Below are 27,578 nucleotides of genomic sequence, written 5' to 3'. Positions count from 1 at the left end.
AGACTCATGTCATCGTCCGTAACCACTTTATCCTTTTTTCCTGGGGTCGCAGGGTTTGTTGCTGGAGTCAATCCCAGCTGTCTCTAGACGAAGGCAGGATACACCCTGGACAAGTCGCCAGCTCATCACAGGGCCCTTAGGAGCAATTTGGGGTTCAATATCTTGCTCAAGGACGCTTGGACACACAGCTCAGCCAGGGGGAGCCAGATTTTGAACCAGCGACCTTCTGATCACTAGCCAACCTGCTCTACCCACTGAGCTCCAGCCACCCCTGTCCTCAGACACTGAATTCTAACATTTTATTGACCCTCCAGCCTTTCCGTTATGACAGTTATCAGGCCAAAACTTACAATTGTGTGCATGTAATACCCACATTCATTGGATAATAACTGGATTGGATTGAATTTTACTGACTATTATCATGCCCCCCAGAAGATGAACTCATTCTCTTTAATGAGATTTACTTTAGCACCACCCAAATATTGTACACAAGGTATCTTAAAACTAAAAAGGTTAGCTTGCTGTTAAACTTCTTTGAATATTCATGGTCCCCAGAGGATGATCCATGTTGTTTGGTGACCTTTTCTCTAGTGCCAGCACGAGGCTAAACTTCAAAAATGTTCAGGGACCACGAATAGCAAACTGGTCAGTGTGTAATGAACCCTGCAGCCTTTAGAGAGAAGAATTACTGAACTTTTACATTTGCTTATTTAGTTCTGTTTCCTGATCAGATGCTAACAGCTGAAGGGATTTTTTTTTTCTTTTCCTTTGGACCATTTGCATTTTTCTATGTTCTCTGTATTCTTAGATGATTTTACCTCATTTCTATGCAGAAGTCTCACAGCCTTGGCCCTCAAATAAAAAATTTACTCTGTCGCCTCGGGACACCGGCTCATTAAAACATATTTCTATCCTTGTCATGTAGAGGCCTCTCAGCAATGAGCCTGCACCTCCTTCTAGGTTCCGTTCAGAGTCGAAGAAACTAGATGTTAATAGAATTCATGAAAAGAGCCTTTTCCTGTTTCTGCTGGACGATTAGCCGGACCGGTCTGAGATGTGGGTCCACAGAAGCATCCAGACTGAATTTATTCAGGATCCATCTGTGAGTAAAATTCAATTTGTTTCTGGACTGTTGCCACCCATTTTAACATTTTTGTACAGAGAAAGTGAGTTTGGTATCAGTCTGCTTTGCACTCACATCTTTTATTTAATTAACATAGGCTCCTTTCCATGAAGAAGCACTGCATTACAATGAACTTACACAGCGCACGTATAGAATACATCAACGGGGAGGGACAAGGAATAATTAAGCCTCAAGCCATCCGGGCCCTGTAAGAGTCTGACTTATCATGTTGAGACCAACCTAACATATCTTCACACCTAAACTACTGAATATGTCGATGAGCAGGGACTCCCACGTCACTCAAATCAACATGACTACCAGCCTACCACCACCAGGCATACCAGATTTTCATCGCACCATCATAGTTTGGTTTATGAAAACATTGTGGTTTTGGGTTAACCACTAGGTTATTTCTGTAATGTCAGATACAAATGAGTCAGTGTTATGTATGTTAAGCTATGTACGTATAAATACATTTTGGGTTCACACGGGACATGCAGGGCGGCACCCTGCTTGAAAATCCTGAGCAAATTTACCCCAACCATCCACCCCAACCTCCTCCTTAAGAGGACTTTGTCACTGTTTATTCTACTTCAACTCACTTCCTCCTTTACTGCTGTGATAAGTACTATGGTAAGTTTGTACTGCAAGCTAGTGACTTTAAAACATCCCTTTTCACATAAACTTAACTTTTTTTTTTTTTTTTTTTATTTTTTTATTAAAATGTGAGCGATATTTCACTTAACTTGTACAATGTAGCATTTTGTTACAGATGTATGGGTTATTGAAATCAGTAAATGTTGCCACAGTGTGTCGCAGATGCAAGTACTAGGTGTGTGTTGGGTACATTTGAAGAGGTTGGTTTGAAAACTGACAGTTATCGTTTGATTTATTACTGTTTATCTACACAGGATTAAAGTGAAACTCTCACCAAAATGCGACTTAGGCTTTTTTTGTGAATGTATATGCATCAGATCTTAGTGTATAAGCATAATTATGACAAAAGAGGCACTTCTAGTTGTCAAAAAACCTTCTTTTTAGTAAACTCTGTGTACATGTTCTCAGTGCTCGTGTTCATGTGTAGAGACCCTGGTGATACTACAAGCAAAATTTCTAAAAAAAAATAAAGCAAAATGTTAACAAATCATGTGATATTAGAAATTGTTACTGGTTATTTTTGTTCAGTTGAGATCACATTTTCAGTGAGATCAGTCTGAGCTGATTTAGATGCATCACATTGTTCTAAACAAAGACTCTACAGCTCACAATGCCATCAAAAATACTTATTAGTTTACAAGTGCCTCTTCTTCATTATATAAACATCTGTACTTTTTCCCATATCAGCTAATATACAGCGGATGAATATAAACATCACCCCAGACTTCAATTTGTTTTTCATTCATTTCCTTCCCATAATCCCTTGTGATTTAGGGTTGTTTCCTGTTGGTGGAGGCATTACATGCTCACTCCTAATTACCCTCAACACAGTTTTCTTGTTAATGGGGTTGCAACACGCTTGTTGTGAAAGCACCTTAACATGAAGTGTAGCAGCAACTCAAATCAAAACAAACTTGACTTGCAGACACAGTTTAAATCCTGTTTGTTTGGGGTTTCTGAGAACAAGATAATGAAACATTCACTACTGTACTGTACACAGTGCTGTTATTCAGCATGCCCGGGCATTTGAGACCTGCCTAACCAGCATCCAGTCAGAAAAACTTTACTTTAAAAAGATGTTCCTGTTTCTTAATATACAGAACAAACTGTTCTATTAATTCATTTAAAGTTGATATTCAATACATTCCTTTTATTTAATTCTGTTCATATAAGCATGCAACACATTACATATTCTGCACTGGACTAGTTTTCAGGCAATATGAATGAAGCCTCAACCACAGGGGCAGCCGAGACCTTTGAATCCATCGAGCCCGTTTTTCCAGGACTCCAGCTTCAACGTATTGTTTCATGGTGTGTATCTGGACTGAGGTCAGATATATTTACTGGGCTGCTTTTGGAATTCCATCAGAATCACATGTTCCGTGACATGAATGCTGCAACGTGAGGCGAAAAGGTCGTCCATAATTGAAACTATGACATTGAAAAGGCAGCACAGAGGCTGAATTAATGGTCCCATCCTAATGTTCAAACATTAACTTGTTCTGCCCCCTAGTGTCTGCAAACGAGTCGTGTTCTGGTTGTTTTCTTTCTTTTTTTTTTTTTCATCCCCTTGCTATTGAATGCTTTATTCTTCACATATGACAAAGATATTAAAACACCCTCTCACATGCACAGGGATAACCTTTGCAGTTTTTACCCCCCACTGTTGGATTCTCATAATTTTTCAAGACCCAGGACTAAAAGATTGTGCTATTACTATATGTAATATAGGCTGCACCTTAACTGTCCTCCAAGCTACATCGCATTCGGAGAACAATACTTCTCGGTTGCCATGACACCGGCTAGTGGAGCAAGCTAAGGGGAGTTGTTCAAAAACTTGTAATGTTGTCAGTGCTGGTGTTCATGTGTAGAGACCCTGGTGATACTACCAGCAAAGTTTCATGTTGTGTTGAGCCTTCTTAGTGTTTTGATGCTATCGCTAATTTGCCCCAAGCACTCCCATTGAAAATGAGTTTGACCCAAAAAATAAAATACGGTAAATCTTAAAAGTGCATCTTTCTTTATAATTATGCTTTTACTCAAAGGTTTGACTCATATAAATTCACAAAATGCATTTTGGCGAGAGTTTTACTTTAACAAATCATGTGATTTTAGAAATTGTTGAGTGAGGAGAAATGTAACAGGCTTGCGGAACTGGATGTGACAAATTCTAAATCACTGGTGCCTTCTTGTTAATTAGGCTTTAAATCAAAACATGAAGTTTTTTGTCTCCTTGTAAAAAGTGTCAGTTTGTGGCAGCATGTCTGTACCAGCCTGTCTGCTTCTGTGCCTAAAGTGCTAAAGTCTTACCTGCCAACATTTAGTAGCAGTTTGAACACACTGTTTACACTGTTTTCACCATTTACACTCAATTTATGATATAAGACAGCATTTTATTTACCCTCAACATGTCAAATTTTACAAAGACACTAAACAGTACCCAATATAGGCTGTTCCTTGAAAAAGTCCCTAGGCTCCATTTTTAAAAAAGGTCGTTTTAGTGAGTTGCTGAGTTCGGAGAAAATCCATAAACATTGTGAAATGCTGTCTCTGAGAAATTCTAAATTAGGCGGGCTGCCTTTAAATTTGGTTAATGTTATTCAAGAAGTTATTCATCTGTCGTGTAGAAAACCTTGTCTCCATTTGTCCCAGTGACATGCATGTTTATCCTGAAGTTGTGAGAAAGTGAGATCTGATCCTAAGGAGTCCCTTTAGACACATGCTGATGCCAGATCTGAAGTGAAAGACTTAGAGCTGTCCACTTATGAGGTGTGAACAAGCTCTCAGAAATTCATCAGCAGCTAATGTAGCCTGCTGGAGCGATGAGGAGCAGCAGCAGAGGTCTGCTCAGCTCACTTCTTGTTTCATTGTCAAAGTTCGCCATCTTCAACAGATGCTCACTCAAGAAGCAGGCGAAGAAACAAAGAATCTGAACCTTTTTTGCATCACCCTCTTTTTAAAAAAAAAAAAACAACTGAAAATGTGCCATTTCATAATGTAAAATGTTTTGATCGGAACCCAACTTACTGGTCATGTGCAAATACAGACAGTCGATCATCCCTCACAAACAGATCTATTTGTGCTTATCAGAGGTCACAGTACTTTGCACAGGCCATGTGAAAAGTCACCACTACCTTCTGTTGAACTTGATCTGTTAGCACAAGCATTTGTTAAAACAGCAATGTGTAGCTGTGACATAATGTGTGGCTATGTAAGATTAATAACAGTGACATGTAAGTAAACAGACTATAGATTTGGTTGCTCTGTAATATTCATTTTGCTGAGAAAGCTAAAGTTAAGAGAATCCGAGCTGGTGACAGGCATAAAGAACTTTAAAGAAATAGCCAGTCTTTCTCGTTTACGCTCTTCTTTTTCACACTTTTAGCAATATTCCTCATCTAATAACCTTATCTAATATTTAGTAGTTTTGTTTAGTTAATAATGAAGGTTTTGATGACTCTGGGAATTGTGGTGTTCTTAGCCACCATTTTTGGTCCACTGTCATTAGGTTAATGTTGCTTGTCATAAATGGTGAGAATTTGAAAGTGCAGGCACGTTAATGAAGTGTCAATTGTGTTTAATTATCTGTATGTTTTCCATCAAATTATGCATGTATTTGGATATTTTTCTCTGTTAATGCTCTTTTGTGGCCGTTCCTCTTCCAGGTCACCACGGTGGAGAGGAGGTCATGTGACTCCTGCACCACTTGGCAACACCTCAGTTATCCTCCTGGATCCACACTCTTCACATATATTTTATAATCTATACATTTACCAGAATTGCTGTCAATTGTGGCTCTTCCCGAGGTTGAGATAATCTGTGATTTTGGACTTTATAGATAGAATTGACTTGACTCAATTAAAAGGCTACAGCCACAGCTCACCCACAAACTTCTGTAAAAATTGGTAACATTTACATTCAAATATTTTCAATGATGTCAATATTTAGGTGTTAAATAATATGATATGAATAATATGAATATGCAGAGACATTTAAAGGATTTTATAGCTCTGACTCGACTGTCATCATGTTCAGTTAGGTGAATAGGTGTTTCCTGTTTTATTTAGTAGAATTCATCCTCATGTGTCGTGCTGTGACTTTCCACGTCCTGCCTTTGTCTCTTCCCTGCCTTTTTTTTCGTGTACACCTGTGTTTCATTTATTAATCATTCCATGTGTATTTAAGCCTGTGTTTTTCCCTCTTCTTTGTCAGTTCATCTGTTTCCACACATGAGTCCTGTTTCTCCTGTGTTCTCTCTTCTCCTGTTTTCTTCCATGTGTTCCTGCTTGTGTTCCCAGGGCTTCTTTGGCTTGTACTTTTAGTTTTTGTATTTTTGTTCCCCTGCCTGCTACTTTGAATTTTTGCCGTTTGTTAGTTTTGTTTTTTGGATGATTCAAACTGACCAGTATGGACCCAGCAAATTCAGCAGATGATTGAGGTCTGCTCCATTTTTGAAAGAAACGTTCCTGGTGATTCGATTCTCTGGACTGAAAGTACAGGCTGGTACTTTATAATCTCATGGAAGACTGAAAACATAACATGACCTTCTTAACTTACTTTCACATGTGTCCTTTTTTGACATTATTCAGTGTATTTCATCCCAGTTTTAATTCTCATCTTCCATGATTTGTTGCAGCAAAAATAATGTTTGTTATGTGTGTTACCTTTGGAGTGCAGCTGTGTGCAGACATCAGAAGTGTTTTCGTTCTCTTATAGACTGACGTAGTTCTGACTTTGTACATGAAAACAAACAGGCCACTGTTTGTCACTTTGTTTCTTCAGTGAGAGCACCATCAATGTCAACCACACCTGTCACTGCTGACCAATCAGAGGCCAGAATGAAGATCCACCACAGACAGCCGCAGTTCAAGGAGACAAACAGAACATGTGCGGTTGTTTTGCAGACAGTGTTACCTCATCTGTGTTTACATGTACGTCACTGTTCATGTTCGTATTAACAATGACACCTTCATACACAGCAGAGAAAAGCTGGGTATCACATTTTATGAATTATTATTTGTACTACATAAAAATGTAAAATAAATGGTTTCAGTACAGTCTGAACACTTAATGAGATGGCGTCACACAATTCAAACATGTCCTGGGCTCTTCCAAAGCCTTAGTCTATGGGATGTGCTATCTGATTGTGATGGCAAATGCTTCATGCATTTTGGTTTAGACTAGAGCAGAGTGGCGCAGCGGAAGCGTGCTGGGCCCATAACCCAGAGGTCGATGGATCGAAACCATCCTCTGCTAATTTTACATTATCTGGGCCAGTTTATGGAAGAAAAATAAGTACAGTAAGACAGATGTGTAATATACAGAGTTTCCACCCCTCTTGTAGCTCACTCATTCCTTTCAAGTGAGCCAACTGTTGATGGCAGCACATAATGCAACTGTGTATGCAGCCCTTGCAAAGTCTTTGCCTTAGCCTCTGTGAAGAAATCTCTATACTACAATCTCTATTTCCAGAAAGGCAGCCTCTTATACGGGCAAGCGTTCAACGAGTTTTCACCTCACTTGTTGCTTACGCATTCCTTTCACGGTGTGAGTTTTTTGGCTCTTCTTTTGGTGAAACGTGTCCACATCGCTGCAGTACGTCTGGTAGTGTGGCCGAGTGGTCTAAGGCGCTGGATTTAGGCTCCAGTCTCTCAGGAGGCGTGGGTTCAAATCCCACCACTGCCATTTGATAGTGCTTGTCATCTGTTCATGTGATGATGTTACACAATTCAAACATGTCCTTTTCCAAAGTCTTAGTCTATGAAGAAGATCATATGCTGCAACCTGTATTACCAGAAATTAATTGGCAGCTGATTATGATGGCAAGTGCTTCATGCAAGTTTTGATTCAAACAGTGGCACAACAAGAGTGTTCTCACAATTTTTTTCTTACCACAACATTTAAAAATGTGTCAAGCGCAACCTTTTACAAGTCTTGAATGATCAACATTTGAGATGGCTCCAAGTTTGTCCCAGGCTCAAATCTCATACGCACAGAGCAGAGTGGCGCAGCGGAAGCGTGCTGGGCCCATAACCCAGAGGTCGATGGATCGAAACCATCCTCTGCTAACTTTACATTATATGGGCCAGTTTATGGAAGATAAATGACTACAAGACAGATGTGTAATATACAGAGTTTCCATCCCTCTTGTAGGTCACTCTTTCCTTTCAAGTGAGGCATCTGTTAACTTGATGGCAGTACAAAATGCAGCTCTCACAAAGCCTTTGCCTTAGCCTCTGTGAAGAAGACTCTACTAATCACTGCACTTGTTGCTTACTCATTCCTTTCATGGTGTGAATTTTTCGGCTCTGCTTTTGGTGAAACATGTCCACATTACCATGCTACGTCTGGTAGTGTGGCCGAGTGGTCTAAGGCGCTGGATTTAGGCTCCAGTCTCTCAGGAGGCGTGGGTTCAAATCCCACCACTGCCATTTGATGGTGCTTGTCATCTGTTCATGTGATGGTGTTACACAATTCAAACATGTTCGGGGCTTTTTCAAAGTCTCAGTTTATGAAGAAGAGCATATGCTGCAACCTCTATTACCAGAAAAACATTGGCAGCTGATCATGATGGCAAGTGCTTCATGCAAGTTTTGATTCAAACAGTGGCCCAGCAAGAATGTTGTCACAATCTTTTCTTACCACAACATTTAAAAATGTGTCAACAATTTTCTGTTAGCGCAACCTTTTACAAGTCTTGAATGATCAACATTTGAGATGGCTCCAAGTTTGTCCCAGGCTCAAATCTCATACGCACAGAGCAGAGTGGCGCAGCGGAAGCGTGCTGGGCCCATAACCCAGAGGTCGATGGATCGAAACCATCCTCTGCTATTAGAGGCTGTCAGACATCCAGGTCATAGTAAGCCCAGGTGCTGTGTTGTTGGCAACTGGACTTGTTTGTTGAAGATGCTTTACCTCTCGAACTCATGCCCCGTTTACACCACGGGAATACGCAGATATTTCCCTGTGGTTTAGCCTCTCATTTACACAAAAACCCTGTTTTCATCACAGAAAACGATTCTTTCTAAAAACTCCGGCCAAAGTGGAGATTTCAGAAAAACGCCGGTCATTTGTTGCCATGTCAACTGGGAGAAAAGGGGTTTTAGGTTCTCAAACGTCACATTGTGCTCCAGAAAATGCTTAACGTCATGTGTGCACCCTATCTGTTTGTCCACATGAACGAGCCTCGTGCCATATTTGTTTTTAAAGGAACAGGAAGTTGCTTGTGTTATTCGTTGATGTCGATTCTGAGGATTCTGATTGGCTTGCATGGCTTTATCCTCCTCCCTACACTGCCGCCCATAGGTCTGGCATAGTTATAATGGCGCTCGACGGCGTATTTATGCGGGTTGATGTAAATGACAACTTTTTTGAAAACAATGTTGTGTGCATCAGGTTATTATTGAAAATGTCCAGCTATGCGTAAATGTAGCCTCAGTACAGCATTGTAGGTGGGTGATAAGTAATGTCACTGGCACACATACAAGGCAGATGTGTCTTCTTAATCAACAGAGTTTTCACCTTTCTTGTAGGTTGCTCATTCATTTCAAGTTGTGAATGTTTTGGCTGTCTTTCTGCTAGAAACATGTCCATGTTTTCATGTTCACATATCACACTGAATTTTTCACTACAGAATCCAAGGGAGTGCAGGTAGTGTGGCCGAGTGGTCTAAGGCGCTGGATTAAGGCTCCAGTCTCTCAGGAGGCGTGGGTTCAAATCCCACCACTGCCATCTCACAGTGTTAATTGCTTGTTAAGTGCTCAGTAGATTACTATATCCCTCTGAGGGCACAGTCTGAATTATTATGTCAATAATAAAAAGTGATTATTGAGGATCACATTTAGAAGCGTTACCTGACTCACTTAATAAAACAGCCAAGTAAATTAATTCACTTTCACTTTAACTGAGCAGAGAGTTAAAAACATTGGCTTCACATTCGTTCTCCTCTAGTCGGCTTAACCTCGAAAACACGTCACTGAACATTTTCATACCTGACTTCAAATCTTTAGATTCAGCTCTGAGCTCAGCTGTTTAACTCTGCCTGATCTGAGTGAGGGTGACAGCAGGTGCACTCAGTTACCGAAGTCAACAGTCTGGGTGAAGTGCTGAAATGTGATACAGATGCATATGAGATCAGCAGCAAAGACACCCAGTGACTCACAGCATCTACATATAGATATGTGCATTATCTGTCAGTGCCTTTATTTTGTAATAAACACTTTTGTCACATTTTGTTTCTCAAATTAGTAAAATAGGCCATGAGTCACTGTCATCAAACATAAACAAACACTGCAGTAGTTTAAATGGAAGGATATCAGGTTTGTCTGTGAGTTTGAGTCCAGGTCATGTTTAGCCTACCTAAGCACATGGACTGGCAACTGTTAGCATACATCCATCAAAGTGAACCCTTCTAATTTGACATGTTTTATCTTTTTAATGAATGTGTAGAAATAAAATGCAACAAGTAATCATCATACTTCAACCCACAGTATCACTGCACTGCTAACTAGGAGACAAGAGGAGATCCCAAAATGTCGGACTATTCCTTTAACCTGAACTGGGCTGTCGGGCAGATGATTTTACATCACAACAAGGGAACATACACTCAAGGTCTTTCAGTTTCTCGCAAATTTTACACTTGTGTTTGTCATTATTACTTTTCTCAACCTCTCAGTGCCTTTTTTGTATTTTTTTTTTCTGTCTTAAATCAGGAAAAGGATTATCTTTTACTTTGGTATAACCGTTTCATCATGTCTGGGGGGAGACTGACATTTCTGTGTGAAGCAAGACTGACCAGCTGTTGTGTAGATTTCCTCTTCAGGATAAGGAAACCCCACTTAATGTGTCATTGGAGATTTCAGAATATTTATGGTTTGTGTGACAGCTTCCCCAAAGGAACTACAAATACCAACCTCTAAGCCTACAATTAACTATTTAATAGCCACCAACTTGGAGACAAATTTCTGAGGTTTCCTGTTATAGAATAAATTATTTTGTCTTCTTTTTCTGTCTTTTTTTTACCACAAAGAGAGAAGATATACAAGTCTTATCGATAAGCAAACATTTTTGGAGAAAACAGCTGCTTGACACTAATATGAGACAAACTGTCAGCTCATATACTTTCAGCCAAACTTCATATTTGTGATGACAAAGAACACAGAAAACATTTATTCTATAAGTCTATATTGTACAAAGATCTTAAATTCTATTTAAAAAAGTTTCCAGAAAGCTCTCTCCAGTCCAAATAAAAGAAAGAAACGGAACTAAACAACATCTGTTGCAGAAGCACAGACAGAATGACGGAGAACTGACGAGGATAGAAGAAGGATGTGCCCTCTTTCTTTTTTTTTTCTTTTTTTTTTCTTTTTGTCTTGCTGCCTGCTGCAGATCAAACTCAGCCCACTTCTCTGTGTCATTACTCTGGTAATTTTCCATAAAGTGTGAAAAAATGTACGTCATTTATCAGAGTCTTATCACAGGGTGGAGCTGGGTTTCTCTGGAGTGGGAAACTTCTGTGAAGCATTAACTTCTAGCATTTTATAGAGGCTATAGCATTTGTTTATAGACACTTAACCCATTTATTTCCCTTTGTGTCACCTTCACTTTGCAAAATCATATCTATATTCTACATGATCTGACTGTAAACTCTCTGTATTAACTTTATTTCTTCATTGAAGCTACAGTATAGGAGGTTTACATTGAGTGGAATTTTTTAAAGAATATTCTAGAACATTATGATCTCCACTAAAACTGAAAGTAAAGTTTAGATTGCACAGCACAAATGTGATATATCAGAGGTTAGTAGACAATATCCATTTGATTAGGTAACATCATATACAGGTTTCTGAATTCATTTTTACATGTCACATCAAGTAATTTCTTTGCTTTTTTTATCTGTTCATTTCAAGAAAAATGTACAGCATGTCTCTATAACACTTCACTATCCAGAGAGAGACATGTTTATGTTCTTGTTATTCTGTTGCAAATTAAAAAGCGATAAGACAACATGTCTGGCATCAAGGCAGACAAACATAGCTTTAAAAAGGTTCAGCACTGTCTCCAAATTAAGTCAGAATGTGAAAAAAAAAACAAAATACAAAATCATCAATAGAATCAATATTCCTGTACTTTACTTTTATGGTAACTCTACTCTCAGTCCCTCAGGTTTGAATCCCATCACATCTCATGGGTTCCTTCGTGTTTGTTTGCTCTCCTGTTTCTGCTCATTCCTCTCAGGGTTTCTGGTTTAGGTATTAGATGTTAAATATTATGTGAGCTATCAGGAATCCTCAAGTCTGCGTCCTTGACCACAGTGCTGAGCTCAGAAGTCGAGTTAGTTACTCTGTTTGCTCTGTAGTCAAATCAGAAGACACAATGTTCATTGTTTGCTTTGGACAAAACATTAAACTCTTTTTAGTAGCAGGTCTGGACTTCCAGTTATCACATTGTCTTCCTCAGCAAATGGAGTTTAACCAGTGACTTTTTGGGACATTTTTGTCTCTCTCCTCACCCAGGGCCCAGACAACTGACTTCGTTTTCCCCCACTGATTGACTGATTGGTTTAGGAGTCACTGGCAATTAAGCTATATGACATTTAGGTATGAAGACGTGTTGTATTTGAGCATCTACAATTTCCTGTGAACTGGTTAAACTCCATTTGCTGAGGAAGATTATGTGATAACTAAAAGCCTCTCATCTTCTCTCTCTATCTGCTCCCGCTTGGTTCCATACTTAGGAAGCACAGCATTTCATTCCACTGTTATGCAGACGACAGTCAGATTTATGTGCCTCTTAAGAAGAAAGATGAACACCCTGCCAGACGGTTACTTACGTGTCTTGACGACATAAAGGCCTGGATGGCTCTGAACCTTTTAAATTGTAATGATAAAAAGACAGAAGTGATGGTTTTTGGTGGCACCACTGGGAGCCCCCCTGTAGATCTGGGTTCCTTGGCCCAGTATAATAAACCTAATATCACAAACCTAGGGTTTAAAGTGGAGCCTGAGCTTAATCTTAACTGTCAGATCAAGGCTGTTGTCAAAGCTAGTTTTTACCATTTGAGGCAGCTGGCCAAAATAAAGCCAATTCTTTCAAGGCAGCACTTTGAGACGGTAATCCACGCCTTTGTAACTACTCGGCTGGATTACTGTAACGCACTGTATGTGGGGGTCAGTGGGTCCTCCATCACCTGTCTCCAGATGGTACAAAATACAGCTGCTCGTCTGTTAACTGGCACACATAAATATGAGCACATTTATCCCATTTTAGCCACACTGCACTGGCTGCCTATTCAATTTCGGATCCATTTTAAAACTGTTTTATTTGCTTTTAAATCCCTGAATGGTGTTATGGTCTTATTTTTATTTTTTTTTTCTGTACAGCACTTTGGTCAACTTTGGATGTTTTTAAAGTGCTTAACAAATAAGTTGGATTGGACTGTGTCTCATATCGTCTTACGGTTTAATTAGCTTGTTAATATTTAGACTCTGCTGCACCCAACTCCCCTCAGGATAAATAACATTTTATCTTATCTAAAATACTTTTAATCACCTCGACACCATTATGGAAATGAATGTCAGCAACAAGGGAGCTTGGGTGTGGGGAAATGTTATAAGTAGAGGCTTTACTTTAGTTTAACATTTTTTAAGTAGAATCCAGTCGTCCTCCTCACAGTCTCATCAGCTGTTTTTTTAGATTCGTACTTGACAAATGATATTAGTTGAATTGTTTGGTTTAAGATAGAAATGTTATCAAAGTTAATTATTTATTTATTATTTTAAATTGAATGCTTTTATTGTGAAACTACATTTTTTATATACATATCCTAACGTTAATTCAGCTGCATTAGATATGTGTGCTATAAGAGCTCACTGTGAACTTTATACTATAAAACTGTAAGACTGTTAAAGCTGTGAGTGTGCTGAGCTGCAGTGTGTTTACTGTGAACTGTACACTCTGTATTGAATTCCTCCTCATGGCTCATTTCCATGCCACTGTCTATAGGCTGTGTGGCGTCAGAGACCTCACCTCTGATTGGCCAGGAGATCTGTCCCGCACATGTAAGCGTTCCTCTGATTGGTGCCAACCTTCTGTGAGGCTTCTCTTATCTCAGCACACACTCTATAAGATCTCTTTTCTTTTCTCAGAAACGCGTCTGTGCGCCACTTTATCAATAAAAACCGAAGCAGCTGTTTTGTTTTGTTTTTTTCCATCATTGCCACTGAGGATAATCACAGAGCTTTTATTGGCTGACTGATGAGAGGCCGGAAACTGAGGCTTGGACGCACAGTAACAGCGGCAGCAGCAGCACTGAGGTGAAGATGCAGAAGTCCAAAAGTTTTCAGTTGGATGATTTCCTCGCAGGGTGGATCGGCGGTGAGTGACCTAGTGAGAGGGGGCTTCCTGTCACTCAGTGTGTCCGTCGTTTCAGTGTGGGGGGTGTTGGGTGGTGGGTTTATGGGAGGAGGTCGTTCATGCACTTAGTGCCTTCTTATAGCTGCATGTATGTGTGAGTGAAACCGGCTCTGCGTGAAGCCAGAAACACACTCGGGCTTGTGTTTTCAGACGTTTTGATGGGAATGTGCTGCAGCCTCCTCATGCATCAACATCCAGTGTAAACAATGAAGGGTCTGCAGAGCCCCCCCCCCCCCCCCCTCCTCTTTATCCCACGCTGGTAAAAAAGCGGTCTCCCCTCCTGTGGCTTACCTTAACGTTAAAGCCAGTAGGAGGATGTGTTATCACTTCCAGTCATGCTGTATTCAGACACTGTTGAATGAATATCTTGAAAATTTTAATTCTACTTTCAAAAGGGATTTTGAAGTGCTCCCTGCGGCCGCTAGGGGCGCTGCTGCGGCGTCGTGTTTACCAGCACACACAAGAAAGTAGGCCTCTGATTCCCCGACACTCAGATCATGTTGCCGTTCTGTTTTTCTTTTTTTCTTATGTGTATGTATATATGATGTGTACAATAAATTTAAGGTCCCAGTTCAAGAAAAAATCTAAAATTTAAAAAATTGTTGTTGAAAGACAGAAGCTGCTTCTGATTGTCGTTGATGAATGATTATGAAAAGAAAAAGTAAAACTGAAAGCACTGAATCCATGCAGCTAAACTGACAGCAAACCTGAAGCATGGTCAAATTTAATAATCACAAGGTGTGATGGAATGTAACATTTCAGTACATTTACTCAAGTACAATTTTTGAGATACTTACTGTACTTGTACTTTACTTTAGTATTTCTGTTTTCTGCTGGTGTCATATGTGTCAATTTTGTCTTTAGGTTGAAGTGAATGAATGAAGCGCCTTGTAAAGTTGTAACTACAGTTTTTACTTTGAAAAAATAAAGCCCGACCATAAAATAGCTGTTTTTAGAATGGAGTTTGGTTTACCAGTTTGTCCACTCAACATGCTGCCAGGAGCAGAGGCTGTTTTAACGTATATATTACACCTAAACTGAGCTGACCTGCCCTCTAATAATAAACCTTGTACACATGCTGTTGGTAGTGCCATGGTTGTAGTGCTGGACAATAAACAAACAAACAAAAGAAAATCATTTTGTGATGTTGGGATTGCTGTACAGGTCAGGATTTTAGTGGTAAACATAATTTGTGCATTTTACTTTACTTTGATCTTAAAGGGCTGCTACATAGTTTGGGGGACGAAATGACATTTTTTTTTTTATGTTTATATAATAACGAGGTCATAACATGTCAGAAATCTGTGTCATCCCCATAAGTGTATAAACAAGCTGTTTTCTGAGGAAAATAAGGGCCCAGAGCACTGTTTAAAGCTAGAAAGGTAGCAGGGTCCGCCACATAAGATGAGATGTTCCTTTATTGATCCTGACATGGGAGAAATTCACAGGAAAGACAACAGTACAGAGGGGAACAAGTAGCAGCACGAGGGAAAGTCTCAAGAAATAAAGACAGTAATAAGGAGATATTGTAAATAATTAACAAATTATAAACAAAGTAAAACAGTATAGATTGTGTTTTCCTTTAAGGTCAGTTTGTTTATTCAGTTCTTTCAGCCATGAATACAAAGACAGTTTGTTTATTTAGTTTGTCTTCCTCTTGATTCACATTTACTCCCCAAAACTACAGAGTGCTCCTTTAATGAACTTGGACTTGGGTAGTCCTGGTTGTTAACTGGGTGTCTAGGCAAGAGGGCCGTGTTGCCATGCGTTACCATGTGTAGTGTTCTGTGTGTACTGTGGTGGTTATGTGCGGTGGGCAACACACAGACAATGGATGGACAGCAGAGGGAACATGGGGTTAACAAGGGCACAGCGGGGCCTCATGGTCGAAGCCCAGTTTGACCAATCTCTGCTTCATCCATCCTCCCCTGACAGACTGTCTGCTCTGTCTCAACAGGGACATAAGAACACATGCTGAATGTTATTCTGCCTTTAACATTTGTCTTTTTTAATTTGCTGAGAGATGTTTCAGTATGCTTCCCCTCCGGTGATCAGTAAAGGATGATCTTCGATCATCATCTGCAGTATTTAACCTACCAAAGTCAACTTTAATGATCAGAAATGCAACACTAACCAGAAGCCCACGGGCTTTACTTCTAATGTCACTCATTCTAAGTTAGTGGCACCATCTGAGCTACAGTTTTCGTGTGTATTCACTTTCAGCATAGTACTATTATCTGTAATTCAGCTCAGTTTACAGGAAATACTGTAATTTCCTCTGCCAACAGTTTCATGGTGACATCTCTTCTTTTTTCTTCTTCTTCTGTGTTCTCCTCTGGCTGCAGGAGCATGCAGCGTCGTCGTGGGTCACCCGCTGGACACAGTGAAGGTACTTCAGACCTACGTCATGATGTTACCACACCATCCCTAAACTTTTATCATTGTCTTGTCCTGATTATAGTTGTTATATAAAAGAACAGTCATCTGCATTTTTATTGTGGTCTATTCTGTTTTATTTGTTGTTATGCAAGAATAATTACACTTAATGTGCGATGGTAAACCCATTCTCCTGCTAAACTATACAGGCTGGCCAGTTGTTGACTCAGATTAAATGGCACCTTGTCTCCAGATGTGAGAATTCTGATCCTCATGTGGGAAAAAAAAAAAAAAAAAGAACAAATTGCGCAAAAACATATGTAAATCACATGTCAAAAAGCAAGTCACTTGCAAAAACTGACCAGTTCACACGGTCACATTGCACATTATTTTCTGTTTTCTTTTTTAATGATACAACCTTACGTGAAAGAAGCCAGTCATTTTGTGACAGGTGTGATATGCAGCCACGCGGTTCTCCATGGGAAACTGCATGTCTTTGAAACAGAACAGAAGACAAAGTCTACATTAGTAATGAAGAATATGTTGGCTGAATCAGTTTTAGCTGTAGTTGGTCTTTTGTGCAGAATTTGAATTTTTATCAGAAACATCCTCTGTTCCTTTCTGAGGCCCAACTTCACTTCTGCTGTGCCAGGTGAGATCTCAGTGTGCTTCCCTGACTTTGTAGCCTGATGTTGACAGAATAATAAATATTTTAGAAAGCTATGTGGACATTTTTTTTTTTTTTTTTACCGTCCAGTACAATGGTATATTTTTATTGAAGTTTTTTGGACAGAAATGTTTCAGTCTTTTGCTCTTGAAGAAAACTCTAATCTCTAATGTATGAGAAAATACTTTCTGCCCTGTCTGATGATGACAGAACGGCGGCAGGACAAACAAGATACTTTGTTTTTGTATTCTACATTTTATGGTTTTTGTTATAATTGATATACTCTTCACTGTCTATTCCAGACGCGGCTCCAGGCGGGGAAAGGCTACAAGAACACTCTTCACTGTGTCCTCACCATCTACAGGAAGGAAACGGTAAACAGACAAACATTCTGAATTCCATCTAGAAGTCACCACTCCTCCTTTCGTTGTATCGTACTGGTCTAGATTTGGTGGTAACTTAAACTGGGGAAATATTTAGAATCTTAATGATAAAGAAAGGGAGACTCTTTCTGAATCATACATATATATTATCCTGCTAGCCTTCTTAAGTTTCAGACAGATATCTGTGTTGAGCTTTTGTCAGTAAACAATGGGAAAAAAATGAAAACAAATAAAAAAAGAAACAGTCAAACATTCTACACCGCTATATGATTGCAAAGACAAAAAGAACTGCTGTACATCAAGAATCATGTATAATGAGTGTGTTGATGATTATGGCCAAATACAGCCACTGGAAACCTCCATTTGCTACTAACAGTGATAGCAGCAACAACATCAGCACGTTAAGAAACTTTCTCATTTGGACACTTTAGGAACTCTATAATTGACAAGTGGGCTGGTGACTTATTACAGCGTGGAAATAAGCTCGTGTTGAAGTCAGGATGATGTGTGACCGCCAGCGACAAATACTGTAAGATTAAAGAAGCATCAGGGAAGTAAACTGTTGACCAGTCTGTCTCAGAGTTCTGAGGGCAGTTTGAGGATTCATGTGTGTCTCACTTCCACAAATGCAAGCGGCTGGTGTGAAGTGGTCAGTCACAGAGAACAACCGGGCCTCTTCTCAGCTGCAGGCAAACACACAGATGGACAGACGGTGTTTCACACAGCAGTGAAAAACGTCCTCACACATATCACACACACATCAAGTGTTAATCAGTGACACAGCCCTGGGCTGAAGCAAACATACAACGCTGCATTCTTAAAAGAATAAAAATAGCACTAACACAAGTTAAACATTTTAGTCACAGACAGAAAACATTACTGATAGCTATTGTCATTCATTGTGTAAAAGTCACAATAATCATGTTCAAAGTCTTTTCAGATGTTCCTTTGTTAAAGTCATCCGTATGACTGTCAGTTTGCACACATTTCTATGCTTAACTCACATTGCATCTATTGTAGCTTCTGTTTTGTTACTTCAGTGACCTAGTTTCTCGCAGGGCCGGCTGTTGTTTTTTCTTCCTTGTGGTTATTCTACAGAAAATGTGGTCACGTGCATTTTATTCACGGCTGCTCCAAACATATTTTTTCAGCCATACAGTCTGTGAGAAACCTCAGTGATCAGATGATCTGTTCCAGCAGTGGACAGCTGTACTCAAGTTTCAACATGTGTCTCTCAGACACTGGCCTCCTCCTGATAGGAGGGAAAGCTCTCCATGGAGAAAAGATTCAAAATATTTGGCAGCGACATCCACCTCATTTTTCATCCTGTTCACTATCAGCAATGGGTTTATTCTTGAGTTTTAAATCTGTACTATAGGTTTTACTTCCTTTTACTACTAATGGATGTGTTATTTTTTTATTTTTTAAATCATTAATCCCTTACAGTATCTCTCTGTCTGTTTCTCAGGCCATGGGGTTCTTTAAAGGCATGTCTTTCCCACTGGCCAGCATCACCGTCTACAACTCAGTTGTGTTTGGCTTCTTCAGTAACACACAGAGACTTATAAGCAAGTATCGCTATGGCGATGGGCGCCATCCCTGTGGCATGCTGGACCTGACCGTGGCTAGCATGTTGACTGGACTGATGTCGGTCAGCCTGGGAGCTCCAGTGGATCTAGTCAAGATCCGACTGCAAATGCAGACGCAGACGGTTCTAGCAGGTAAATCAGGTTTAATGTTTGACTTGGGATTTTTGTTTTCTCTGCGGGCAGAAGAAAGAACACGAATGTACTGCTGTTGTTGTTGTTTCCGAACCTTTTCTCTGGTTTTCTGGCACAGAGTCGACCTAGTTGCAGTGCCAGCCAGTCCCATTCTGCCGCAGATGGTTTTATTCAGTCCACTTTTGTTTTCTAAAACTTAGCAGAAGTCATTAAGAAATACAAAATAAAAAATACACAAAAGAAGTACAAACCTCAAACATCACTGACTGTCAAAAACAGTTCCACTAAGTGATCTGGAGACAATTTAAAGCTCATTTAGTTAGTAGCAGACCTGAAAACAATGCTCCTTTCAAAATGAAAACTCTTTAGTAACAAACACTCCCCGCCTCCTGTCTCCAAATGTAGCTGTTAAAGGTTAGCACCATCCTGTTGGGATTCATGTCGGAGGTGACTCCTGTTCAGTACTGAGAAAGGGTAGCAAAAGAAAATATCAAACCTTCTACAGAGATGTATCAGATCACTGCTGCAAGAACACATGTGAGAAACAGTAAAAGAAAATACAAACATGCACTTTATTTTGATACATTTGAGAATGAAACATTTCAAATTACTTAAATGTCTTACAGGGTCTCTGAGGCGTTCACTTGTATTTATTTGTGTTTTGCGGATCTCTGCTGCAGTCAGGTTGATTAACAGGAGTGTAATCCCATAATTTAAGATATGAATCTCTCCTCCCTATGGTAAACCGCTCATGGATTATTCTACCTCAAAAGACGTTAGTTCCTTAATGTTCAGATCAAACTGAGCATATAGAAAGACATTTACGAAGTTAAAGCTGCAAATTGGTTTGATAACCAACCCAGCCTACAGCACAAGGGTTTATGATGCTAGAGGGTGAAGTCTGGGTCGTATGTCTCTGTTACACATTAAACCAATAAAACTGAGGTCAGAGGAGTTTAATCATAAGTTGGCACGTGAAACTTTTATAGCCTTTTAGTTACTTGTAGTGTCTGTGGGTCTCACCCCCTTCACACCTGTCGTCATGTTATGACTCATTTGTCTCACTGACTTCCTCAAAGACGCGTCTTAAGATTAAGATTGAGCAAAGTGTCAGAACATTTGCCAATGTGTGATGTGCTAAACGCACATGATTGCATACAGAGAGATGAGATCTTTTATGGCTTTTTATGCCTCAATGGTAGCAATATATCTGAAGGCACTGAAGGGCAAGTGAAGACTTCATTTCTTGTGTTACATTTTCTGTAAGGGATCCATAAGTGAAAACATGTGGCGTGTTTTTTTAGGAGAATTTCTTTTCTTTTTTTTCACTACCTAATGTTCAAAATAGAACTAAAAACATTCATTTTTTTCTTCCTGGAGAGATTCAATAAGGCACTCAGAAGGGTCGTCCTGGCAAAACGTGTTTTTTCACCAGTTCTCAACTGTCAACGCAGCAGAGAAAACAAAAATGTGAAACGGGACACTGGATACAAAATTTCTTAATTTGCCCCGCGAGGCTTTCATATATCCTGGCACCCAGTGCCTCCGTCGCTGCACCATGTCTGTAAGTTATCTGTGTTTAGCCTCAGAAGCTTTATCCACGCGGCAGGCTAGCTAAGAACAGTATCAGTGAACTGCAGAAATGAAACACAGCTGCCACATTATCCGAGTGATTTGGATTCACCTAGCTGAGTCGGTTATACTTTACTGATTGGTGGAGGCAAACAGTTGCAAGCCGATAATTCTGGTTTATCACAACAATAAAACCTAATTTTACTATAACTGCCAACCACAGTGCAGGTGTCCTGAAAATGCCTGGAATTATCAACAATGTCCTGTCTTTGTTGCTTGATTGAGTTTTGCATGAACACTGACAGGGTTGGTGGTTCCACTCCCAGTTGGAACAGATAGAGAAATGATGTCAAGGGTGAGGCGTGGTCGCGATGATTCAGACATTCTCTTTGCAAACTTAGATAACAATGGTGAAGTTTTCTATTGCGCATTGGAAAAAACATAATCTGAGTACCAGCCCTTATTGCTAAAATCAGCACAGACAGAGCTGTTCCGAGTTCACCCTAATGCATGTTCCTTTAAGAGATTCATGACAGAATATGTTTCAGCATTTTACAACAAAATAACTGAAAATCCAAGCAATTCTTTCAGAAATCACACACAGGCAGAAATCCATCAGAGAAGAGGAAACAGACCAGTTTCTACACCAACAGTTGTTTATTGTGAAACTTAAACACAGTGTTTAATTCTTTCCCTACAGAGAACCTGCAGCTCGCTGGTAACGTATCGAACGGCACCAACATCCCTCTGCGCTCCGTCAACATCCCCGGCCAGAGGCTGTACCGAGGCCCCATCCACTGTGTAAGCAGCATCCTGCAGACTGAGGGCCTGCAGGGCCTGTACAGGGGGGCCGGAGCCATGATCCTGAGGGACGTTCCAGGATACGTGCTCTACTTCATCCCTTACACCATGTTCTGCAACCTGCTGAAGCCCGACGCCAAGTCGAGCCCCCATCCATGTTCCATCTGGCTGGCTGGAGGACTGGCAGGTGAATGTCACACGCTGTGTCCAGTATTACATTTGATTATTTTATGTGTAGTTAGTTCAGGTTTGGTTTTCTAAAATGGTCCAGTGACTGATGTTGGACAGATCCTTAATGGTGGCTAGTAGCCACAGAATAGTGAAACTAAACGTTCAGGATCAATAACACCTGTGAAAGTTAAGCAGTTACTGGGGACTGAAGCTTATATCTCACTGTGTCAGCCGACAGGTCATGCAGGCAGAATGTTGTGTTCAGTCCTCACTGTTTGCTCGGAGGCTGAAAAGTGCTGACGTGTTGCTTCCTTTGGGTTGGAACTGAAGCCGTTTGTAGTTTTAGCGAAGTCCTATTTAATGATTTTGCAACAGAGGTTTTGGCTTTGACATCACTCAAAAAACATCCACTGCAGCATGTTTGAAAGTTTGAACTCACGTGAGCCGCCAATGTGAGTCAGTGATGACACACATTGGAATGTGTTGGAGGAGCTTCTGTTTCCACCACAGCACCCAACACCTCCTCTCTCCACTGCTAAACGACTCAACCATATGCTTCACTGTAACTTAAAGACTGTTACTTCCATGCTAATGAATCATCCAGAAGTCATTTTAGCATAAATACAGAGTACATTTGGAGATAAGTCAGTCACATATCGGTGATACTATTTGTTGTGTTTTATCACATGTAGATGGAGAAGCCATCAGACTGGAGGAATTAATGTGAATGTTGAGGGTGTATAAGAAAATATCTTTACTGAAAGCTCTCATACAGGGACTCTCTTCTTTGTTCAAGATAATTCCCTCTTTATAATATTGCAGGTAACAATTTTTTACTTTATATTAACTATAACAGGACAACTGAGCATTACTAGGTCCCCACAGGAAGCAGCACAGCTGTAGATAGGAACTGTATATAGGAACTGAAGCTAGCAGCGCTCTCCAAACGGCATTAAACTTGGCATGAACTCAACTCAAACCGCTTCTGGGTGAACGCCAAAGTGTTCCCGTGTTGCCAGCCTTCATAACGGCAGGTAAGAGCAGTGCTGCAACTCACATGTGTTCCTGTTCTTAATAAATGGTGGAAGTTTTTGAACTTTTTCAGCAAAGTAAAAATTACGAAAAATTTTCATCACAATTTCCCAGAGCTGAAAATAACGCCTCCATTGTGCCTCTTTTGTCCAACAACAGTCCAAAAAACCCAAAACCCAGCAAATATTTTACATTTTGGCCTGAAAAATTGTCAAAATTGTTGCCAATTATTCACTTTATATCAACCAACTAACTATTGCAGTGAAGGTCCGTTCTGCTATACAGTGTATCAGCTGAGGTACAACTTGAATGATACTGCTGGTGTGGCTTCCTCTTACTTCAGCTCTACAGCTGGTACTTTTCCCATTCGTAACCAGACAAATGAATATATGACCTAACAGGTTTTCTGAGAAACACTTGATTGCATCATTGCATCGTGTCTGTTACAGTTCTTAATGTTGCTGAATAATGGCCATGAGCAGCTGGAAGTTTCACAGGTCCACTTTCTACACATGTTGACAGCAGGAACTGAAGTTTGCTCTGCTCTCCTTCAGGGTCTATTTCCTGGGTCACGGCCACGCCGGCTGATGTGGTGAAGAGCCGAATGCAGGCCGATGCTCAGCTGCAGAGGAAGTACAGGGGGATCTTACACTGCATCATCCACAGCTACAAGACAGAGGGAGTGCAGGTGAGCGTTAACTTCCTGAAACTGAAAACTGATAGTTTGGTTTACAGCAAAAACATTGATATTAGCCAAACATGCCAATTACAAACACAGTGATGGAGGGCATTTTAAAAAAGTGAAACTTTAACCAAATAAAACATTCATCTTTCAGGAAAAATGAGCAAAGGCGGCATTTAACACAGTGCCTAACAGAAAAGTTTACATGAAGTCATTATTGCATACAGTAAATAACAGAACTAATACAATATCTTAACCATGATAACACTCATGTGTCCTCAGGTGTTTTCATACTGCTAAGAATTGGCTATAAAACCTACTCCGAATTACAATTGTTCTTAAAATCAGCAACTGACCTTTATGTCTCTCAGAGACATTAACACACATTAAACACACGACCCAGTCACACTTAACTGTCCTAGCTGCTGTAAATGAAACAGATGGTTTAATCGTTCAGAGGTGAAACATTAAAAGATGACCGCCATGCTGGATTCGTAGAACTTGAGTCCCCTGAAGTGTGGCCAGGCCACGTGGTTCTGTTGATGAATGAAAGCTCAGCGATCAGACGTGCCTCTTCCGGTCGATATCACGTTACATCAGCTTTCGGGGAATCACATTTACACGTGAAAACAGATGTCCAAGTACCATTAGTTAGAGTAACTGACAGTCAGATTGTGGGGTCACGTCAGGTGAGTGGTTGCAGCATGGCCATGTGATGGCAGGAGCAGCGTCCAGGTTTCCTAATGTTCTGAACATCATAGACAAGCTCAAGACTGCCAACATGGAAACACTTCATTAACTCTTGATTTTGCAAACAGCCGTGTGATTATTTAATAACTGAAGGTCACAGGTGTTTCATAAAGTCAACTGACTGGTCTCAGATCAATGAGTCGGGTCACTACAGGACACCGTCAGCACTGTGCTCTGTGGATTCAGTCTGTTTCTAACAGTGTTCTATGTCAATGCACTCTGCTCAGTTTGGTCATTCAGACCTGGAGTGAAGATAAAATCCTAACAATGGAAAAACTGCTAAAGGTGAAATTCAAAAACATACAACCAGTGACAAAGCAATCAAGATAATGAACATAACAAAGTGACGTAAAAAGACAAGGCTGCTGAACATTGAGGAGCAACAGCAAGAGCAGAAAATCTCTAAATTGATATTGGTCAGGAAGCCAAAGACTGAATTACTATAACCTGTGATAAGATACTGTTTTGTGATTGCTCAGAATGCAGTTGTGTTCCAACTGTCATCTGAACTCTGGTTGAAGATGTCTGTCACTGAAGCAGTTCGCTCTTGTGCGCAGGTTTTCTTCCGGGGAGCGTCTGTCAACGCCATCCGAGGCTTCCCGATGAGCGCCACCATGTTCCTGACGTATGAGCTCTCCCTGCAGTTCTTCAGGAATCTGTAGGACAAACTACACATGGACGTCAACATGTCAGGGGTTAAAGGACGAACACTCAGTTTCTTGACAAATGGGCAAACAGTTTGTTTGAGTGGCAGTTTATAGTAAGGCAGCTGCTTTGGAGCTAAAGCAAACTTGCACTTAACACACACCAGAGCCTTTTTACTCTTTAAATCAGCCCTGAGGTTGAACCATTACTGACCTTGTAGAAAGATCAGTAATGTTTTAAACTAGTTCTTTTTTTTTTGGAGGTTGTCCTATCAAAAGAAGCACTCGGACACTGAAGCCACCCATGTGTTCCAGTGCTTATATAACATATGGAGCCAACAGGCTGCAGGCTAAAACTTTAGATAGCTGACAGCAGAAACACCAGAACATATGATAACGCCATGACTCCATGATAATGGAGAATATAAAACAAATACATTGGTATTCATGCAGATATAATGGCAGTATTTGTACAACAAACGGGACACATGGATAACTTTAGTGTCACCATTCGCATTGTTTAGTCGATGAGATGAGTAATCTAATGCTGTTTTACCAAAGAACTCTGCGTGCTCCTCGCACACTAATAATGAATCCAAAAAAATGAAAATTCAGTCATCATCTCCTCCCCCCACGCTGATGGAAGCTCAGGTGAAGTTTCATGGTCCACAAAACATTTCCAGAACTTCTGGAGCAAAATCACTTTGCAGCGTTCTCCTAAACAACTGAAGTGTCAGAGGGTTTGTTTTAAAACATCAGAAAACAGCGTGGAAAAGAATGTGGGAATCCTGAGACCCCAGATTGATTTTCAGAAATGTTTACACCCTTTTTAAGCCGAAATCTCCTCTGTGGGTGCACAAGCTTCGCCGCACATGAAGGCTGTAAATAACTCATAAAATCAATTTGGTTTCTCGGACACTTGACAGAGCTGTAGGGAGACATTTTATGTTTTTAATTATTTTAGGTTTAAGTAAAAAGAAAAAAAAAAAAAAACTTGAGTATATCATGACTGAATTTTCATCCTCCTGTCAGGTAGTTTTGAGGAAATGAGATGATGTTGTCAGTGTGGGATCTGTCCGTCCTGTTCCAGAACTTTGCGAGCAGAGTTTTGTTGTCGCACATTTATCTGAGCAAGATGAAGACGTATGAACTCAAGCTGAAAACAGATTTTATGAGGGAGGTGTTATTTTCAACACAGCTGTGAGGCTGTTGCTTTAGTTAGCATTCAGTCTTGATTTGTTTTTCTAACTTAGTCCAGTTTTTGTATGTTTGCACATGACATAAACATATATAACTTTCATTAATTCACACATGTAATCAGTGACATTTAATCTCAGTTTCAGAACTTCTTTGAAAACTTTGAATCAAATTCCAATATATGTTAGTTTGCACTTAATTAAATGAAAAGCGTTACATAGGCTTGAAAATGACTTGTTGCCTTCCAGTGCACATGGACTGTTACCGTCCATTGTACATATTATCTCTGTGTGTTTCTTATATTAAGAAAAGTGAGTTTTACAGTTACGTCTTTAAACATAAGTCTGTAGCATGAACGTAGAATCACTAACATGTCAACCGTTACGTAGCATTTGCAGTTAACAACGCACACTAGAAGGTCCACTCTAAAATGAGATATTTGCCATATTGTGTTTCGACAAGGTCATGTGAAGACATTCCTGCACCAGAAGATCATTGGTTCTAGAGTTAGTCATTGACATAAATTAACATTTTCTTCACAAAATGGCTATTTCTCACTTTGGAGTGAATTCCTTCAGACAAATATCTTCACCTGACTAACAGTTTTATTTTGGGTATCTTTTATTCTCTTGTAAATAATTGTAAATATGCTGGCTGCCCCTCCTGATGATGGAGAGCCAGGCCTGCCTTATTGTAAATAAATACATATTTTAAACACATCAGTGGGTCCTGCTGCTTCTTCTCTGAATCTGCTCTTCTAAGAGTAACGTGCGACTCACGTGTAAAGATAAACACTTGACGTTGAGGCCTGTTAAAGGAGTTGTTTTCATGTTGTAACTGAGCCTGGTGTGAAGTCCAGGCATCAGGCAGACGTTGGCCCTCTGCCTGCAGACAGCTGATAAGAGTCTCTGAGGTCACTGTCACGACTACAGTGTGCTGTCTGCTCTGTGTTAATTCTCTCCTTTCACCTGGAGCTGCATGTGATGTTAGTAATGTCCGCTAGATGGCAGCATTTCACAACACACAGTCAAGAGGCAGCCTTCCTTACTTGCTCACAGGTCAAGCTGGTGGTCCATTAAATATCAATAATAATCAGTAATGTGACTTTTTATTATGTGCTATGAAAAAAAGAAGTCAGTCAGTTTCATAGATGAATTTTCACTGTAAACAGCAAGTGAAGAAGGTTTTTTCTGCTGATTGTTTTCTCTCATGTGGTGACACATGACTGGTGGAAAAATAAGTTCCTTAAATTTTGTTTCCATCCATTAAAAACACGTTTTGTGTGATACATAAAACGAAAAATATTCAGGAGAATTTTATTTTTCCATGTGTGAAAACAACTCATTATTTTCTTTTTTTGTCCTGGCGTCGTGCAAAACAATTTTTTT

General features: G+C 40.0%; 1 protein-coding gene and 6 non-coding genes across 7 annotated transcripts; all 7 read left to right on the top strand.

Moving 5' to 3' along the window:
- Positions 1 to 6,964: 6,964 nt before the first annotated feature.
- Positions 6,965 to 7,036, top strand: trnam-cau. The gene has a single exon. It is a non-coding gene; the product is annotated as a tRNA-Met (tRNA).
- Positions 7,037 to 7,383: 347 nt separating this feature from the next.
- Positions 7,384 to 7,465, top strand: trnal-uag. The gene has a single exon. It is a non-coding gene; the product is annotated as a tRNA-Leu (tRNA).
- A 311-nt stretch (positions 7,466 to 7,776) lies between these two features.
- On the top strand, positions 7,777 to 7,848 carry trnam-cau. Its single transcript has one exon. It is a non-coding gene; the product is annotated as a tRNA-Met (tRNA).
- Positions 7,849 to 8,129: 281 nt separating this feature from the next.
- trnal-uag lies at positions 8,130 to 8,211 on the top strand. Its single transcript has one exon. It is a non-coding gene; the product is annotated as a tRNA-Leu (tRNA).
- Positions 8,212 to 8,539: 328 nt separating this feature from the next.
- On the top strand, positions 8,540 to 8,611 carry trnam-cau. The gene has a single exon. It is a non-coding gene; the product is annotated as a tRNA-Met (tRNA).
- Positions 8,612 to 9,429: 818 nt separating this feature from the next.
- Positions 9,430 to 9,511, top strand: trnal-aag. Its single transcript has one exon. It is a non-coding gene; the product is annotated as a tRNA-Leu (tRNA).
- A 4,380-nt stretch (positions 9,512 to 13,891) lies between these two features.
- Positions 13,892 to 26,909, top strand: slc25a48 (solute carrier family 25 member 48). Its single transcript, XM_037078024.1, has 7 exons — positions 13,892 to 14,155; positions 16,540 to 16,583; positions 17,540 to 17,611; positions 19,089 to 19,341; positions 21,614 to 21,901; positions 23,472 to 23,605; positions 24,907 to 26,909. The coding sequence occupies exons 1-7, from the start codon at positions 14,101 to 14,103 to the stop codon at positions 25,009 to 25,011; spliced, it is 951 nt and encodes a 316-aa protein (XP_036933919.1). The 5' UTR covers positions 13,892 to 14,100; the 3' UTR covers positions 25,012 to 26,909.
- The last annotated feature ends 669 nt before the right edge of the window (positions 26,910 to 27,578 follow it).

This window comes from Acanthopagrus latus, chromosome 18 (genome assembly GCF_904848185.1).
Source record: "Acanthopagrus latus isolate v.2019 chromosome 18, fAcaLat1.1, whole genome shotgun sequence".
Classification (NCBI taxonomy): domain Eukaryota; kingdom Metazoa; phylum Chordata; class Actinopteri; order Spariformes; family Sparidae; genus Acanthopagrus; species Acanthopagrus latus.
This window is presented reverse-complemented; position numbering and strand designations above follow the sequence as displayed.

What these genes read in the sequence shown, in the direction of transcription:
- slc25a48 (XM_037078024.1), top strand. Translation starts at nt 14,101, where the DNA reads ATGCAGAAGTCCAAAAGTTTTCAGTTGGATGATTTCCTCGCAGGGTGG. An exon ending in ACCCGCTGGACACAGTGAAG is followed by an intron (nt 16,584 to 17,539) that starts GTACTTCAGACC and finishes TGTCTATTCCAG; the next exon opens with ACGCGGCTCCAGGCGGGGAA. An exon ending in GCTGGCTGGAGGACTGGCAG is followed by an intron (nt 21,902 to 23,471) that starts GTGAATGTCACA and finishes GCTCTCCTTCAG; the next exon opens with GGTCTATTTCCTGGGTCACG.